This window comes from Macaca thibetana, chromosome 7 (genome assembly GCF_024542745.1).
Source record: "Macaca thibetana thibetana isolate TM-01 chromosome 7, ASM2454274v1, whole genome shotgun sequence".
Classification (NCBI taxonomy): domain Eukaryota; kingdom Metazoa; phylum Chordata; class Mammalia; order Primates; family Cercopithecidae; genus Macaca; species Macaca thibetana.
In genome coordinates this window covers 135,726,066-135,744,492 of record NC_065584.1, presented here as the reverse complement: position 1 = coordinate 135,744,492, position 18,427 = coordinate 135,726,066, and the positions used below count along the sequence as shown (strand labels likewise).

Below are 18,427 nucleotides of genomic sequence, written 5' to 3'. Positions count from 1 at the left end.
CTGTATTTTATGTGGCAATTTGACAACAGGTTGGGTTCCCTGGGAAGCAAACTCTGAGATGGAGTTTAGCCAGCATGATGTCATTAAGAAGAGCCCTTAGGATCAACACCTGTGGAAAGGAGGGGCCAGAAGCAGGAAGGACAGAGAAAGTCAATCGGCAGTACAGGCCCAGGGACAGACTTGGCTGAACCATGGGGTGCTCTGGCTCTAGAATTGCTCTTTAGAGTAATTCCAAGGTGGGCTGAGGTGTCTAGGCCTTAAATTCTCACACTGATCAGTCATTGGATGATGAGGTGTATCCTTGGGCTAAGGGTTCTCTGCAGCACTGACCATTTCTGTAGGTGCTGACAGCTGAACGCTATATGCTGACGGCACTTCCAGCACCAAAAGCAAAATGTCTTTTCTGAAGTAGAATCCAAGTTGTGAGTGCATCACAGTGTTCACTGCATTTGTAGAGAGGATTTAAACATCATGTAGAGAGAAGGGATGATATCTAAGGACTTTTCCACTCAGGCATGGTTGAGTGAAATCATGTGTGCTGATTGCCCAGAAGACACCACGGCATAGAGATGATGAGCACTAAGTGGCAGCTACTTTGATGTTTCTAAAGCACTGGGCAAGGAAGGGCTGTCCAGTGGTGGGAATCCCGAGAGTAACAAGTAGTGCTGGACTTGGGCGTGTGTATCTGCTCCAGAAGGTGAGGCTGGCCATTACCGAGTGATGGAACTTCTCTGCAAGACGAGGCTGGGTTTGGCATATTTCTCTAGACATAGCTTTTTAAAAAGGAGTGCCCTAAAAAGCGTTCAAAGTTAACTTTTCCACTTTCCAGTTATAAGAACCAGATCCTATATTTGGAAGCGGTGGGATGAGGTGGAAAACATAAAGTCGGGAACAGTGCTTCCTTTTGACTCTGGCACTTAAGCTGCACGTGGGGTGAGTTAGTCATGCATCTCCTCTGGTCTCACTTTCCTAGACTTTAAAATGAGAGTGGGATCGAGTGCTCTGTAGGGTTCCCATCCAGTGTTGACCTTTTTTCATCCTGCAATTGTGGATGTGGCCTCTGGGCAAGCAGCTTGGGACATTGACAATGTCATGTTGCCAGACACAAAAATCTGAGTTTAGAAGTAGTTTAAACCACTTCTTTATTAAAGCTTAACTCAATTGTTGAGCTCGATCATACCAGAGTGTTTGGAGGAAACAGTAAGGGAACTGAAAGACCAATTTCACCCTTATTTAAAATCTTTACAGTGAATAGATAGAAGATTAGATATCTTAAAATCACATGCACGGTCTGAATGGTCCACTTAAAGGGGTGAGACTATTATTTTCTCCTTGGACTTTTCTTTTTCACTTTGTAATATTTCAGTTACAAAAGTCCAGTAACAAGCACTTCTAGGGAAGGTTATAAAGAAGCTCCATAGGTCAAGGTAACAGGTACTTGAACCATTTTTTCATTATTTGGGGAGTTTTATGTAAATCTGTTGTATAACTAAGGGACCACCTTTTGGTGTTGTGACAGTGTTACCTGATGTAACAGGTCTTTGGTCTCAGCCCATGGAAACTATTCACATGGTGTCCCTAACCATTTCTGCAGCCCTAGATAAGGCCATGAGAACAACAGGGTCACTCTGGTTCCCTGCAGGGAGGAACAATAAAAGTAACAATTATAATTTGTCAAGAACTGTATAATTATCAGAGCATTTCGCATAGAAAAACCAAGGGAAGTAAATACTGTTACTTTTTTTTAGACATGTTTTACAGATGAAAGAGGCTCCGAGGGATTAAGAGACTTGCCCAAATTCACACAAATCCATTTTTAAATTTTTGTTCTTTTAATTTTTAGCCTCAAATATTATGTCCTCAGTTGCCTTGCCCATGCTGATGAATTGGCAAATCTTCATTGCATTTACGTCTACGTATAACCCAGTTCTAGTATGATATTTCCATTGCTCGTGTTTTCTTACAGAGAAAAGACAGTCCATATCAACAATTTTCCAGTACTGTATTCAGAAGGAGCTAGCAAGTTGAGAGTTTCCACAGAGGAGCAACTAATATTCTACCACAATATTGTTTTGGATTTTTTCTTTTAAATGTTACATATAAATTAACAAGAGGTAAAAATAACAACACACTTATTTCAACATGTGATTGTGCTCAGCAATGATTATTTTATTTGACTTGTTAAATTACAACCAAAAAGACATTCATCATTATTCATTTGTTGTTCAGAATCTGTGCAGGTTGGAAATTACGGCCCTTAATGCTGTGAAACACAAGGCCACGGCATCTGGATGAAAATGAAAAGCCCTATCACTCACTTCTCCTTCACTTGCCATCAGATGATCATAGCCAAAACGTCCTCTGTGTGACGGGAAGGTGACACCTGACTCATCAAGAATTGTACTGTTTCATTTGACTCTTCGCCTTGTGACTGTTAAGACGCCTAAGATCAGAGCTCCTCATCTTAAAACTTCCACCCCAGAACTTTTTCTGTGATAGCACCTGTGCCTAATAATACTTTGAGACCAGAACCACCTGTTTGGCTTCAGGAAGACACCTTATCAGTTGAAAGAAAATGCTTTGAATTACAGTGTGGCCTAGCTTTGAGGTTGGGAGGGATGGTGTTGTTTACTCTCCAGTGGGAAGCTATCTACTTTAGATGAAAGAAGAATTAGAGAATTATCTGGTTTGATTCTGACATCAGAAGTGCAGATATTTGGAAAGTGCTTTAGAGCAACTTTGGTTATAAATAAGAGGGCAAACTCCTAAAACAGTATCTTGACTTAAAAACCTTAGGTTGCATAATCTATTTTAGCAGTGAGCCCAAAACTTTTTTAAAAAAATCAAGTAATGTTTACAAGAAAGAATAAAATCTTAATCCTTTTCACTTTTAAAGACAATCAGATAAGATTACCCACTGCCATTAAACACTGATCAAACTCAGTTGTCCTTACATTAGCATTATTCTGTCATAACAAAAAAAAAAAGAAAAGAAAAGAAAAAAGAAAAAAAGTCCCAGTGTAAGCTTCTCCAGCAGTGAGCATGATCCCTTACTCACAAGTAAGGAAGCCAAGATAGCTCAGATATCAAGACTGAGGTTTCTAAACCATTTTTCTAAAAGGAATATGTGCTAATTGACCTCTTTTGGTTGCTACCGTATATACAATTAGTATTGTATATACTATTACTATGAAACTATATCCCTGCCCGGTCTCCTGTATTCAGCGATGGCAACATATATATTTAAATCCTTTAAAAGGACACCAGCACTCATTAGACATATCGATCTTGAACATGAGACTGTTTGTTAGAGAACGTGAATCTGAAAAGAGTATTTTTGCAAGCTAAGGTAACACGGCATAACCAATCTAATGAAAAAGTAGGGGGAGAAGTTTCAAATACCCATCATGTTGACTGACACAACAAACAAGTCACTAACAGCTGCCTGGGGACTTTCAGGGGAGCTGGGAGATTTGAATATTTAAATCTGTACATCCCCTAAGTTTTATTTACTTATATTTTATTTTTTAGAGATGGGGTCTTTCTAGGCTGGTCCTGAGCTCCTGGCCTCAAGTGATCCTCCCCAATCCCTGTCTCCCGAGTAGCTGGGATTACAGTTATGTGCCACCATGCCTAGCTCATCCCCTAAGTTTTAAAATGCTGCTGTTAATAATGTATTGAGGCCCGGGCGCGGTGGCTCAAGCCTGTAATCCCAGCACTTTGGGAGGCCGAGACGGGCGGATCACGAGGTCAGGAGATCGAGACCATCCTGGCTAACACGGTGAAACCCCGTCTCTACTAAACATACAAAAAAAAACTAGCCGGGCGAGGTGGCAGTTTTGGCAGCGCCTGTAGTCCCAGCTACTCGGGAGGCTGAGGCAGGAGAATGGCGTGAACCCGGGAGGCGGAGCTTGCAGTGAGCAGAGATCCGGCCACAGCACTCCAGCCTGGGTGACAGAGCGAGACTCCGTCTCAAAAAAAAAAAAAAAAAAAAAAAAAAAAAAAAAAATAATAATAATAATAATAATAATAATAATAATGTATTGAACTCAGGGCCACTGAGAATGAATTTGGTCCCAGAGAAAAAGTTTCAGAACACACACAAATTGGGGCAAGTTGCTGGGAAATCTTTACATAAGATTTGTCCTGGTTCCCCTTCCTGGCTGCAGAGCCCCAGGAACTTTTCCAGCTTCCTCTCTATTCGCAGTGGCCCTTCCGGGGGCCGCAGCGCTGGGCTGAAAGATGTTTAAAGAAGTGAGTTGGCAGAAAATATGCATATTTAAGAGCATTTAGGAGCAAGTTCAACCGGATTCTCTCCTGGCATCCAAGGGGACCAGATCACATCCTTTAAAACTATGTTAAAGAACAGTCCCCTAACCAGCCTTTGTGGAGGGCCACTTCATTTTACGCCGTTATCACCCTTCCCCTCTACTCAAAATGCAAGTCCCTCCTATGTGGCTTGTTAGTTTAGAATAAAACAAAACAGGCTCTGGTTCTGATTTTTTCAAGAATCAGGCTCACTTTATATTCTTTATCAGGAGTCAGCAACCTTTTTCCATAAAGGGGCAGCTAGTCAATATTTTAGGCACTGTGAGGCCATACGCTGTTTGTTGCAATGACTCGATTCTGCTGGTGCAGAGCAGAAGCAGTCACAGGCCGTGCTGCATAAATAAATGAGCGTGGCTGTGCTCAGTAAAACCTTATTTAAAAAACAGGCAATGGACTGGCTCTGGCCCAGTTCTACGTAATAACCACAAATGGCGCCTCTCCTCTGAACACTGGAAAGTGCTTCCCATGGTTCCAGCCAGATTAATGTCTACTTACACAGCATTTAGTACTTTGATAGTGGATCCACAGAAGAAGCATAAGAAGTCAGCGTGATCTGAGGATTCACTGTTCATGATCCACAGCTACAAATCAACATGATAAGAAGTTGGGGGGAATCTGGAAGATTGTGATTCTCTGTTATTAAGAAACCTGGGGCCGGCGTGGTGGCTCACACCTATAATCCCAGCACTTTGGGAGGCCGAGGCGGGTGGATCACGAGGTCAGGAGATCGAGACCATCCTGGCGAACACAGTGAAACCCCATCTCTACTAAAAATACAAAAAATTAGCCGGGCATGGTGGTGGGCGCCTGTAGTCCCAGCTACTCGGGAGGCTGAGGCAGGAGAATGGCGTGAACCCGGGAGGCAGAGCTTGCAGTGAGCCAAGATCATGCCACTGCACTCCAGCCTGGGTGACAGAGCAAGACTCTGTCTCAAAAAAAAAAAAAAAAAAAAAAAAAGAAACCTGGGCCAGGCACACATGCCTGTAATGCCAGCATTTTGGGAGGCCAAGGCAGGAGGATCACTTCAGCCCCGGGAGTTCAAGACTAGCCTGGGAAACATAGCAAGACTATTTAAAACAAGAAAAGAAAAAAAAAATAGCTTATTGAGAAAAAAAAAAACCCTGAACATGTAGCTGTCCCTGGCTTTTGCTAATCTCAGAGCTGCCCAGTCAGCAGCTGAGGGTAATGGTTATTCTGTGGTGGCAGGTGCAGATGCAAAGAAAAGCAATAAATTATGGATAATGTGATACTTTAGATGTCTTAAAGAGTTAATGCACCTTTTCAAAGAACCAGATCTAAGTCAGCACTGAGGGATTCACTACTCAAGCCACTGGACTTCTCAACTCAAAGGGAAATTTGGTCAGCATGTGGCTAAAACAGCTAAACAACAGAAGCAGATACATAAAAGTTGTGAGAAGAGAAGCCGCCAAGAATCACCAAATTTCCTACAGGTAGAGAAAATCTTCCCAATCATCTTAGCCAGATGGTTCAGATTACCAATGGGGAAACTAAGGCCCAAGGAGAAGGAGGTAACTTGCAGAGCCAGTTGTGGCGAGATCACCACATTTCAGCCATTTCAACTTCCAATCTGTTGCTATTTCACTAAGGGGGGCTCACTGACCATTTAAACACTTATGTCATGAGGTTATGTTCTAAATATCTGGCTGCCGTTAAAAAAAAACAAGTTTCCTGTTGGCAGAGAACTGGTCCCAGAAAACACCTGAAATTTGCTGAAGGGAGCAGAATGCAGCACATCACTCATTTAAGGTAGTTGACAAAAACTGCACAGGATAAAGCATTAAATGGCCGTCTTCCCACGAATATAAATGCTGATCTCTCATGTTGTATGCTAACATGGCAAGAACAGACTGGGAAGTTCTTAAATCAAAGTTTGCATTGATCTGTTTCCCTCCTAACAAGTCAAAGGCAAATGTGACCCTCAGATCTTTGGTGTCTGTGACATAGAGGATTCCTCGGGCAATGAAGGCGTTGCCGGCCTTGGATTTGGGGTACGTGGTATTGATGTGCTGCACCACTGAGAATGTCCTCTCATCCAGTTGTGCTACAAGAATGTTTGAGCCGTCCACACTTGACGCATAGATAATCCAAAGGCCCTTTTCATCTACAGCTAGATTGAAGTAAGTCTTGGAATTTGCAAAAAGGTATTTTCGATCAAAATACAAGGCATTTTCAAGCTTCAGAGTTTGGGATGTTTCCTTGCCAAATTCAAATCTGAAATATGCAAACAAAGAAAAGTACACATGAATCACTGTTTCTGTGGACAAAGGTGGTTTATTAGGCTCCTCTATTAAACTGAGTTAGTGGGTCAGGGGTGAGGGCTGGGATTTTGCATTTCTTACAAGCTCCCGGGTAATGCCTGCTCTGCTGGTCCTTGGGCAATGCTGTGAGCAGTGAGGATGTAAGAGACGATGACTGGCTGTGCTAGCAGAGGCAACAGGGAGACAGTGGTGTGGTGTTAAAGAGAATACTCCCTATAGTCAGAATGAATTTGCATCTGAGTGACCACTTACTAGCCATGTGACCTCCACTTCACTAATGCCCAGATGTTTGTTGACCTCCTGAAATGCCCCCTCGAAGAATCTTAGAGCTGCAAGGGGGCTATAAAAGAGGATCTAGTCCAATCTTTTCATTTTATAAGCAAAAAATGAGAAGCGACTGGCCCGAGACTACAAGTAAGAGGCAGAGCCAGAGGTTGAACTTAGGGTTTCTAACTCTAAGTGTGGTGGTTATTCCTTTACTCCCTGCTGAAATTAAAAAAAAAGAGTTTCACAGTTTGCAAAGTTGAAAAGAAAGTCACCAGGTGAGAAAGGCTGTTGCAAAGTCATGACTGTGAAAACCATTTTCTTGTCAAGTAAGTGGCTGGATGCATTAAACTATAGCATGGAATGTCATGCCCCTTAGCTCCTGGAGGCTGATTTGACAGATTCCAACTCTAGGCTGTAGCATAAAAGTGAACTATAATTCAAAGGGTACTCCAGGAATGAAAATTCAGGAACATTAGGGCTAAAAGAAAACACCAGAGGGTGCCATTGAGCAGCAGAAGAAACATGAAATGTGTGAATCTGTGGATATGCGTTTGAGCTAACAGACTTGAATTCTATTAAGAAACCATGAAGAAACTAGAGAAGAGTGAGGCTTGGGAAGGTCCCTGCACATCTCAGTTCACGGGAGTTCTTCCTCTGAATACCTGGGGTTTAGTGCTGCCATTTGGCTGTGTCTAGTCCTGCCACCTCACAGCTGCATTCCTTGGTGAGACCCATCTCTCCCAGCAATTACAGGGTCGAATTCAGCTCTGCCTCTCTGTGAGGTCCCAGTCAGTGGCCTGGCATAGAGCAGTACAGTCTCCTAACCACTGCATCCAAACTTAGCTTCCTTAGAAGATACACCTCCTTGAAGAGGCCAGTTCTCACTGTGGAGGTTATCCACCTCAGAACTCCCCCCGACCCCACCTCCGTGTGGCAATAGCCCTATAGAACATGGCAGCAGGGGACAAGATTCAGTGAGCAGCATCGGATGAAGGAGTGTGTCTTGAGAGCGAGGAGTGCTGCGCAGGCGGTAGGTCAGTTGCCTTTTTCTACCAGCACAAGACTGCCCAAATGAGGCGGCCAGGGAGGTGTAGAGATGATGATGGGGGTGTCATGTACAGGGAAGTGAGAGGCAAAGGAAAGGATGCTTCCTGCCACGGCTGACGCCAGTGTCCGATATGTCTGATCAAATTGCAGATTATACTAGGAAACTCACCCCATTGTAACCTGAGCATTCAAACACCAAAGGTTGTTAAAGCTGGACCTCACTAAGGGTAGGGGAAGGATGAGGGAGAGAGAAGGGACCCAGTCCTACCTCGAGGTCACTGTCTCTTGTTTTGAATGAGTAGGACTGTGGCATTCCTAATACTGGGTTTACTGTTTCAGATGGGGAAGAGCTAGAAGGACTCAGAGGCTGTAGTCCATCTTTTTATTTTTAGTTGAGGACAGGGAGACACAGGAAGTGCTGTCTCTTGGTCCAAGGCCATAGAGGAGGCAGAAGAGTTGGAGCCAGAAACCAAGTGTCCTGGCTTTCGGTTCGTTGCTCTCTTGATTTGCCCAAGACGACCATCTTCTGCCTCCAAAGGCCAGAGCTTGATTTCCTCTTCTTGAACCCTAAAGACAGAACTTCAGCAACTCTTGTGGGGAAGGCTCAGCAGCTGCCTTGGGCAATGTCTACCCAGGTGACCCTCCTCGCTTCCCCGTGGGAGAGCAGAGGGCAGCCTGGGAGGACTCCATCAGGATGACAGATGGATCTGAAGGCAGAGATGCCTGACTTGGGGTTCGTTCCCCAGTCTTCAATGATCTCAGCTGTGACATGAAATTCCCCACACCCAAAATTTTCCAAAACAAAACTTCATCAGGGAGCAGCAGCACATTCCACCAGGGGGAGCTCCGAGTTCAGGCTGCTTCTCTCTCAGAGGAAGGGGAAGCTGCAGCCATTACTACTCCAGGTCCACTTCTCCCTGGCTCTGACCTTCCTCGGGCTGTCCAGACCAGCAACAAATGCAGACCCCAGGCAGGGGCTGGGTCATGGGGCTCACTAACATATCCTGTGATTCATTCAGTCGACAAACCCTGACTGACCTCTGTGTGTCAGCCCTAGGGACACAAAGATGATGAAAACACAGTCCCTACCCCCAATTGCTCACAAAAGCACCATGGGCAGGTGTGGCCTGAGAGGCATGAGAAGGTGCCGTGGTGCGACTCACCTCACTATGGTGTTGGAACCCCCTTTGTGGTAGTAGAGAGAGTTGTTGTAAACCACGTGCCCACAGCCATGGAAATAATACGGAAGGTGGATGAACGTGTAACTGCCATTCAGAAGTGAGGGCTGGTCCTTGAATTCCTTCACCATGATGCCTGTAGGAGGGAAGCCAGGGAGAGGCCGTTACCTACCTCCAGCAATCACAGCTTGGGAGGGAGTCCTTGGGAGGAATTTCAAAGGAGGGAAGTTGAGAGTGAAGTGTTCCCTAAGGTCCCTTCTCCAGTGTGAAGAGTCCAAGACTCCCCATCTCAAAGTCCAGCTCTCCATATGGATTTCTGAAATGTCTTTCAAATGTGGTAGGCATCGAATTGGCCTGACTCCCGGGAGAACTATGTATCACCCTCTCCCACCCCACTCTATACTGTTTATCACTTTCTATGAGAGTGGTGTAGGCCTTTACCAGGAATAGCAGATGCTTGGCGCTTGGACAGTCACCTCTTGCCTCCTCCCACCTCTTCCTGCACTGTGCAGCAGCCACTACTAATGCACAACATTACTTTCTTTTTGAGTCCCCAAATCCTGGTAATCTGGGCAGTTACTACCAGCTTCCCCGTTTAATAACTGGCCTTGATAAAACAAAGAAGTGATTTCTTCTCAGCTATTTCTCCAACCAGTGAGTATGGTCAGACCCCTTCTTTAATGAGGCCACTGTTACTACCACCAGCAGTTCCTGACCACCTCTCTTTGGGACAGTACAACTAGGGTCCTGCTCAGATACAGTGTAACTGCAAGGTGGACCTTCACCTTCTCCCTGGGCTCTCTGTCCCACAGGTGGCTGGGAAAGATGTCCAAAAGTAGTCTTCTGGGAGAGGGGGCAACCTTAGAGAAAGATGGGTGGTCCACAAGGATTTTGTCTTTGGTATTTTTTTCCCATTATGGTTTGGAGGTTTATGAGGCCTGCAGTCATAATGCTATTTGTTTCCTTCTGGATACTTGTCCTAAAACAGGCGATCTCTGGGTTACCCTCGTCATGCTCCTGTGACCTGAACTTCAAAGCTTGCCACCAGCACGTTCAAAGGAAGAAAGTTTTCTGCCCACTCATTGGTCTTTCTAAAATAAAGAGACATTTATCACACCAGCTACTGAGGATTTCAGACACACACAAATGGAATACGCCCAAAGGTAGGCAATAGACGAAAAAATACAGTTACCACATAGATATGGGTCATCGGCCGAGTGTAAGTACCTGAAAAATGCTCTGTCACCCAAATCCGGTCATCACTCTTGTTAGCAGACTCTCTTATCCAAGTCCCAAATGTCTCTGTCACTTTCAGCACTTGCACTGGGTTTCCAATGGAAGTGATCATGGATTCTGCCAAAAGAAGAGAAAAGAAAGTCACTTACCTGCCAATTATGACTTGAAGGCATTCAATTTCTGAATCTCAAGACAGGATGCTTTGTTTCCATACCTGCTTGTGGGGAATGGTGTTCACTGGCTTTCTCATCAGCTTTTCCAGCCAAGGTATCATCATTTGGTATGGCACAGGTCTCACCTAAAATGATGACAATCATCAGAGCAAACACAGCTGGCACAGTGAGATTTGTTGGACTTTATAGCTGCTGCTCTTCCCCACCTCATTTCAGACTCTAGTCTCATAAGCATCCCTTGCAATAGGTCACCAGATTCCTTGGTTGCTTGCTTTTAAGCAACTCCAAATCATAGCCTTCCAAATTCTTCACCCTGCTTGTTGAGTTCCCAAGAAGCTTTTCAGGAGTACAGTTGGTAAGATAATACAATCCCAAAAGGATGTCAGTAAAAGCAACAAAGTGAACTGAGCCAGCCAGTTCAAGGCCTTAGCAGTTTGGGGGAAATGAGAGGCTTGCTGACACCCTCCTGGCCCATCTGGCAGGTGGTATCACTATCATGAATGCATTGTTCTGGAAGGATTTTCACTTTCAGGGAAGCTGGTGGAAGCTGTGAAAGAGCAACCCCAGAGAATGGGGTGGTCCGCTTTATGCAGCATCTTCCTGGGAGAGGCATCAGGAGGGGAAACACAGATTTAGAGGAAGAAGTAATCTAGATTCCATCCAGCCCAGAGACACAGGAGTCCCCTCATGACCATTTCCCCGCTGTCTCTGTGTAAGGGCCTACATGGGAGTCCCCTCATGACCGTTTCCCCCACTGTCTCTGTGTAAGGGCCTAGAGAAACACAGGTCCTTGACAGCGGCCTGGTTCAAGTTGGCTTGAGGCTACAGCTGAGCTATGATTCATCCTCCTTGGCTTATCAGTGTCCCCCTTAATGAATGGGCTGAATTTAGACCTTTGGTGAAGAGGTGCCTTAGGGCAGCAGAAGTAAGGCTGAGAGAGAAGAGGGAGGAGGATGCATGTGGCCAGGGTGAAGAGGACAGGACATGGACTGAACCGCAGGCCCACTCAAATCCTGAGGGTTTCAAATCACCCTGTGGTTGCTTGATGGAAAGGGTCATCTGAAGGGGCTCCCAACCCTCCGTGATCTCTAAGCTTCCTTCCAGCTGGAAAAGCCTGTGTTTCCCTGAAGTCCTTCTGTCACCTGATGAGAGCGGGCTCAGGGATCTGTTACAACTTCCCACGGGCAATCCTGCTGCCCCCAGGGTTTCAACTGGGGTTTCCACTTAGGGAACTATAGGGTATTAAAGACATGGAGTTGAAGCAGGAGAGAGGGCCAAGTTCAGACGCAAATGCCTGGCAACCAAAGACTCATTTCTAGGAGGCAGAGTGGAAGATAATGCCTTTCATTTAAAGCCATTTTCCTTACTCTGCATCCAGCCCCTGCCGATCCAGCCGCCTGATAGATTAGGCTAAGCCCAGAGACTGCTTCTCCAGACAAGAGCTGTCACTGGCTGGCAGAGCCTGTGGCAAATTAGAATTCTGCAAAAGCTCGGGTCAGAGCCCCCTTCTCTCAGGGGAGGTCCCGCTCAGTTCATTCTTCAAGGGAAGCAGAGCAAAGGGCTGATGCTAATGGCTGGGGAGGCACTGCACAGTAGCCCAGCAGAGGAGCAGCTCTGCCGTGGTCTCATGTTGCAGAATTACAATCAGGCTCTACTGAACTGGGGAGGGCGATGGTGCCATCTTCAAAAGCACAGATTCGCCCACTCTGACAGCTGACTGTGTGCCCCCAAATGTCTTTCAGAAAGAACAGTGCACCAAACAGAACTCAAGACTGTTTAGGAAAATGACAGCAATGGCCACAGCAAGGCTGAGAAATTCCAGTGAGGATCCTCCTTATGAGTGCCATTGAGGAGATGGCCGCAAGTGGCCCTCGTCATAGTTTCAGTTAGGTGACAGATCCTAGGTCACCCCTTTTGGGGGAGAAGTCCTAGCATCACCCTAGAAGTATTTTCCATTAATATAATCCTCAATTTCCAGTTAGCTTTCAACCCTGTGGCCACTGTGCCACAAACTGGCTAAAGAACAAGTCCACCAGAGGTCAAGTATTCCTTGCTCTTGGTTGGCTTGACCTTGGGTCAGGTCTCAAAGTGTGAATTTCTATTTAAATGGAAGATGCCCTGAGAGCTGGGACTTTACATTTAGGCAGAACTGAGTTTGAATCCTAGCTCCGCTATTTACTCCTGGAGCGAGTTCCTTAGCTCTTTGGGGTATCGGTTTTGTTATCTGTAAGTTGCACACAATAATGATTCCAATATCATAGGATTATTGTGAGAATTAAATAAGCACATAGCCCTGTGCCTGGCTTAATGAAGCACTGTTGTTACTATTCGTGAGGACTTAACCAATCCAAACTTCCCCTTCATTTCCTGAGCATCAGTCAAGCTTCTCACTTCCCAAGAGTGCAAAAACAGCAGCTTAGCTTTCCAGACTGTTTCAGGGGAAAGGGATGGTGGACAGGGCAAGGAGGAGGACTGGGCTGCTGGCAAATGAAGGAAGCAGGAGGAGGGAAGGGGAGTGGGAGGCCTAATTTTAATACTGTCCCTGGTCTTCAGCCCCGGGGCAGACTACGAAGACCTCCTGTGAGAAGGTTGCAAGAAGGGAACTCTCATTTTGGACAAAACCCTCCTCCCTCTATTAAAACAAATCTGGTCACAGAGCCTGGGGTCCAGACCAAGAGTTTGGAATAATTGACAGAGGAGGCGGGCCCCATGGGGGAGAGCTGGTGACCTGGGCACTGGCCGTTGAACATGTTTGGCTGCCGAGGGCCTTTGGCTCTTCTGCTTCCAGGGGGTCCTGGAGGACCTGGAGGGCCTGGGGGCCCAGGTGGACCGGGTGGGCCTTGGTCACCTTTGGCACCTGGAGAGAGAGAGAGAAAGGGAGAGAAGGAGGGAGGAGGGAGAAGGAGGAAGGGGAGAGAGGGACAGAGAAGGGGAGAGAAGAAGAGAGAAAAGAGAGAGGGAAGGAAAGGGGAGGGAGGAAAGGAGGGAGGGAGGGAGGAAAGGAGGGAGGGAGGGAGGAAAGGAAGGAGGGAGGGAGGGAGGAAAGGAAGAAGGGAGAGAGGGTGGGAAAAAGGGAAGAGAGTGGTCAGCTAAGGTCTCTTTAGCTGCCTCCTCGCAGCCAGACCAAATAAGGCTTTTCAGTTTCTCTACAAGTGGACAAGTGCGGCCACAGAAGCTGGAGGCAGGTCTCTGTCCACCAGGAAGGGGCAGAGATCTGCAAGCAGAGCAGATGAGGCCCAACCTCCTACGCCCTCTCCAGTCTCCTCCAGGGGACACCCTCTGCTCTGACCTGGTCTTTTCAATTGGGGTTCATAAGGGATGGTGCTTTTCTGAAGGGTTTGTCATCACCCCTCATGTGGTCAGCAGCATGGAGGAACACGGTACTCCGGATGTGTAGATTTTCTATGTAACAGAAGTGTAACAGAATTTTATATTTTTTCAAATACATTTATGTTTATTACCCTGTCGAAAACACCTCTGAAATTATACATGTTTTGCATAGCAACATCTGCTGTTCATGAGACAAGATGTATTAACCAAGTTCGATCTTTTCCTTGATACTTTGGTCTAAGCACAGTGCCTGGTACACAATAGGCACTCAATCAAGTCTGAATGGATGGATAGATGGTTGGATGGGCAAATAATGATTCACGGTCATTATTCTGAACATTTAGCATCATCCTTGCTTCCTGAGGACAGACATTATGTCTTCCTCATTTCCAGCTACTAGCAAAGTCTCTGATTCAGAAATGGTGTTCTCTAGTATTTGATAAATCTGTATTGACTACATAGTTATATTTACATGTTATATTTTTATCATATAGATGATCTCCAAGGTACTGTGCTTTAAAAATTCTTCTGCCTCCTGCTCCTCCATGAGAGTCAGCTGTTACCTGCTCTTTCCCCTGTGCTATTGCTTTGTGACTTTCTGCCCCTTACCCTCTTCTCCCACAAACACCAACTATCTGCCTTTACCCTGGGCTGGAAAAGCAGCCACTGTATTTGTAGGGGAAACGCCCCTGATGGCAATAACTGAAGTGTATCCTTAGAATGACCCTGGATGGCAGATGCATCTGAATGTGTGCTCAGAGCTAGGGAATCTGGGAGTTGCCAACCCAGAGCTTTGTTCCTTGTTTTGAGGAACATCTGAACCCCCGGCCCATCTCATGGAAGAGGGGCCGTGCAGGCAATTGAGGCCCTGAGTTTTGGGTTAAGTGAAGGTTGCCAGGTGGAGGTGGTTAAGGGGAGGGTGTTGATGTGGTGTGGATATCCCACGCAAATCTCATGTTGAATTGTAATCCCCAGTGTTGGAGGTGGGGTCTGTGGGAGGTGTTTGGATCGTGGAGGCAGATCCCTCATGAATGGCTTGGGTCATCTCCTTGGTAATAAGTGAGTTATTGCGAGATGTGGTCATTTAAAAGTGTGTGGCACTTCACACCCCACTCTCACTCTCTCTCTCACTCCTGCTCTCGCCATGTGATGTGCCGGCTCTCCCTTCACCTTCTGCCATGATTACAAGTTTCCTGAGGCCTCTCCAGAAGCCGTGCAGATGCCAGCATCATGCCTCTTGTATAGCCTGCAGAACTATGAGCCAATAAACCTTTTTAAAAATATATAGATTACTCAGTCTCAGGTAATTTATAGTAATGTGAGAACAGACTAGTACAGGTGTTAAGTGAAAATGCCAGGTAAATTGCATGCTGTTTGCAAGTGGCTGCAGTTTTCCTGCTCAGTCCACTGCCCCTGGGCTGCAGGTAAGGCGGTTGGCTCATCCAGCCCACTGCCCCTGGGTTGTTTTTGTGCTAAGTTGGTTCTCCTGTCCAGTCCGCCACCACTGGACTCTCTCCTCTGTACGAAGCCTCCAGTAAAGCTCCGTGTCACATTTGCTGGCCCTGGATTTCTTCTTTAGTTTCTTGAATCTGTTGCCATCCCTACTGAGGTTGATCAGGGCTTGGCACAACAATATTTTGCCCTAATTATATGTAAAAAGGCCATTAGGATCAGGGCCTGAGGATGGCTCGACCTCATCAGTGAAGCAAATGCTTGTGCTTCCTGTCAGTTGTCCTCTGAGGTGTCGTAAGTTGCCTGCTTACTTGTCTTATTCTGGATTGTGCTGGATTTCAATATATCTTGGAAAAGAAAACTTCCTTTATTCCATTCAAGTCAACTGTGGTTTTTAGACCCAATTACCTGAACCATGTATGCTTAGAACCCAGATCTGGTCTTGCCACATGGAGTAACATGCTCAGGTTTCTCCTCTTTGAAAGCATAGAACTCCAAAACATGCTGCAAAACAGATGGCCACATAAGGCCATAAAGGAGAAAAGACACAGGAGCAGCCCTGGTGTTCGAAGCCAGGAAGTTCTCTGGGCACACAAGCCCTCAAAGAGAGCCAGAGCGCACCCCTCTTACCTGCCAGGAGCACATCGTTGGACACATCTCCTTTGTCACCCTTTTCTCCCTTCTGCCCTGGTGGGCCCTCATTTCCCTGCAGGCCCAGTTCACCATGGTCTCCCTTTTCTCCCCTTTCCCCTGGATTTCCTGCAGCTCCAGGTATCCCTGACCAAAAAAGCAAATGACATGTTAGCCTATGGTGCAAAAAGTTCTGGCATACCACTTTATATTATTGTACTTTGTGCTTTCCAGGGAAGCAGTTTTATACACCAAACACACAGCTTTTCATAACTGTTTTAGGGCAGTAGTGTGACCATACGTTCATTAAAGAACAGCATTTCCAGGTGGCTTTGCTGGATTATTTATTTATTTATTTTTTGAGACGGAGTCTGGCTCTGTCACCCAGGCTGGTGTGCAATAGCACGATCTCGGCTCAATGCAACCTCTGCCTCCTGGGTTCAAGCAATTCTCCTGCCTCAGCCTCCCAAGTAGCTGGGATTATAGGCGTGAGCCACCACACCCATCTGATTTTTGTATTTTAAATAGAGACAGGGTTTCGCCATGCTGACCAGACTGGTCTTGAACTGACCTCAGGTGATCCGCCTGCCTCGGCCTCCCAAAGTGCTGGGATTACAGGTGTGAGCCACTTACTCCTGCTGGATTATTTTTAGAGAAATTTGGCTGAGCCAACAGGTTGGAGAGAGGAGTGAACCGCAAGAGGGGGCGATGACAGCAACAGTGGAAAGAAGGTAAGGAAGGCCTAATGAGAAGTCTGCAACCATGATGCTCAGAGGCATGTGTCTGCTGCCATAATAGTAAGTGTTAAACACATTATTTAGTTTATTCCTAACAACATATTGGAGTGGTAGGCTTGGCAGTCATCCTTACTCTCATTTTATAGATGTTGAAACTAAGGCCTACAGTGGTTATAACAGATGCTGCCAAGTCAGAGCAGCAAAGCACCTCTGATTCCATCTCCAGTGCCCTTTTCTGTGACATTCCAATGCAAAATACTTTCAATCACAATAGGAAAACAGGTAAAGTTGCTTTAGGACAACCATTAATAGGGATGGTGAACAAAAGGTAGTGGGTGAAATTTCTGCCTCTGTTCACAGGGAGCTATGACTACCGGAATTGCTGTCCTCCCTACATTGCTAGAAACCAGTCAAGGTCTAAGTAACAGCTTGTGTCAGCCTTGAACCCTGAGCAGTGAAAGCACCCTTGGATTGTCCCAGTTCACTGCTGGGAGGTAGTTCCTAGTGGCACAGGGAGGAGGATCTCAAATAGCCTGTCAATCTCACTAAGTTGAAGGGCCAAAAACCAGAGTTTGGGGAGATGGAGATGGCTAGAATTTGCAAGATAGAAGAGCAGAAAGACGACAGCTGTGTGAGAGAGCCCTGTGGATCTGCAGAGGGCTCTCTTGAACCTGTGACTGAGGGATGACTTCCACACATGAGGGAATTCCAGAGGGCTGGGAAAGGAACTCACACACTGTTCGCTATAAAATTTTCAGGGCTCACACAGCAAAAATTTCTCATTCCCACGGCCAACATGGAGAAATCTCATCAAATACTGAAATACTGGGTAGAGTCCTTGAAAAAGTCTAGTTTTAGTAGTGGGGCTAAATTAGCCCCAGGTTAAAGGCTGTGGTGGACCCCATCATTACAAAGTTTCAACACAAGTTTCTAAAGGATCAAACCTATCTGCCAGTGATTTAACTGCCTAACTCTGTGCCTGCTGAGAGTCCAAAATTTGAATCATTCAGTTCATTTAACTCAGCGTATTAGCAATTTAAGCAAGAAAAAGTATATGATCATCTCAAGGATATAGAAAAGGCATTTGATACAATTCAACACCCATTCTTGATTTGTCAACAAACTGGGAATAGAAGAGAACTTCCTCAGTCTGGAAAAGGGCATTTACAAAAAAACCTACAGCTAACATCATCCTTAATGGTGAAAGACTGAATGTTTTCTCCCTAATATCAGAAAGAAGGTGATGCTATCTAATCTCATCACTTTAATTTAACATCTGACTGGAGGTCCTAGCCAGTGCAATAATGCAAGGAAAAATAACTCAAAGGCGTACATATTGAAAAGGATGAAGACTATTTGCAGATGTCATGATTGTTTACGTAGAAAATCTCAAGGAATCTATAAAAAGGCTACTAGAACTCTTGAGTATACAGTTATACAGGGTCCTTGAGAGGGGAAGTTATTATGTAATATTGTACTAAGTTATTGCCAGATATGGATCAATTACCATGATACCCTATCTCAGAGAATATGTGCTCATTTTAACAACCGCCCCTTGGAGATATTGCTTAACAGAGGTATTGCCCAAGTGGCAGAGATTTCAGTGATGGGGAAGTGAGCATCTCACAATACCCCACAGTTCATATCCAAATGCCCTGCATTGCCACCACCCCCCCCCCCCCCCCCCCCCCCCCCCCCCCCCCCCCCCCCCCCCCCCCCCCCCCCCCCCCCCCCTGATTAATTATTCCCTAAAACAGCGATTCCCAACC

The 18,427-nt window shown here is 45.9% G+C and overlaps 1 protein-coding gene across 1 annotated transcript in view; it reads right to left on the bottom strand.

Annotated features, from left to right (window-relative positions):
• Positions 1-4,039: 4,039 nt before the first annotated feature.
• The window catches only part of GLDN (gliomedin), a 69,785-nt gene continuing 55,397 nt past the window's right edge, over positions 4,040-18,427 (bottom strand). Inside the window, exons 5-10 of the mRNA XM_050797938.1 lie at positions 15,922-16,068; positions 13,238-13,366; positions 10,551-10,634; positions 10,328-10,453; positions 9,086-9,236; positions 4,040-6,561 (exon numbers count right to left, since the gene is read on the bottom strand). Of these exons, the coding sequence (XP_050653895.1) occupies positions 6,084-6,561; positions 9,086-9,236; positions 10,328-10,453; positions 10,551-10,634; positions 13,238-13,366; positions 15,922-16,068 (1,115 nt within the window). The 3' untranslated portion in view covers positions 4,040-6,083. The remainder of the gene's footprint in view (positions 6,562-9,085; positions 9,237-10,327; positions 10,454-10,550; positions 10,635-13,237; positions 13,367-15,921; positions 16,069-18,427) is intronic.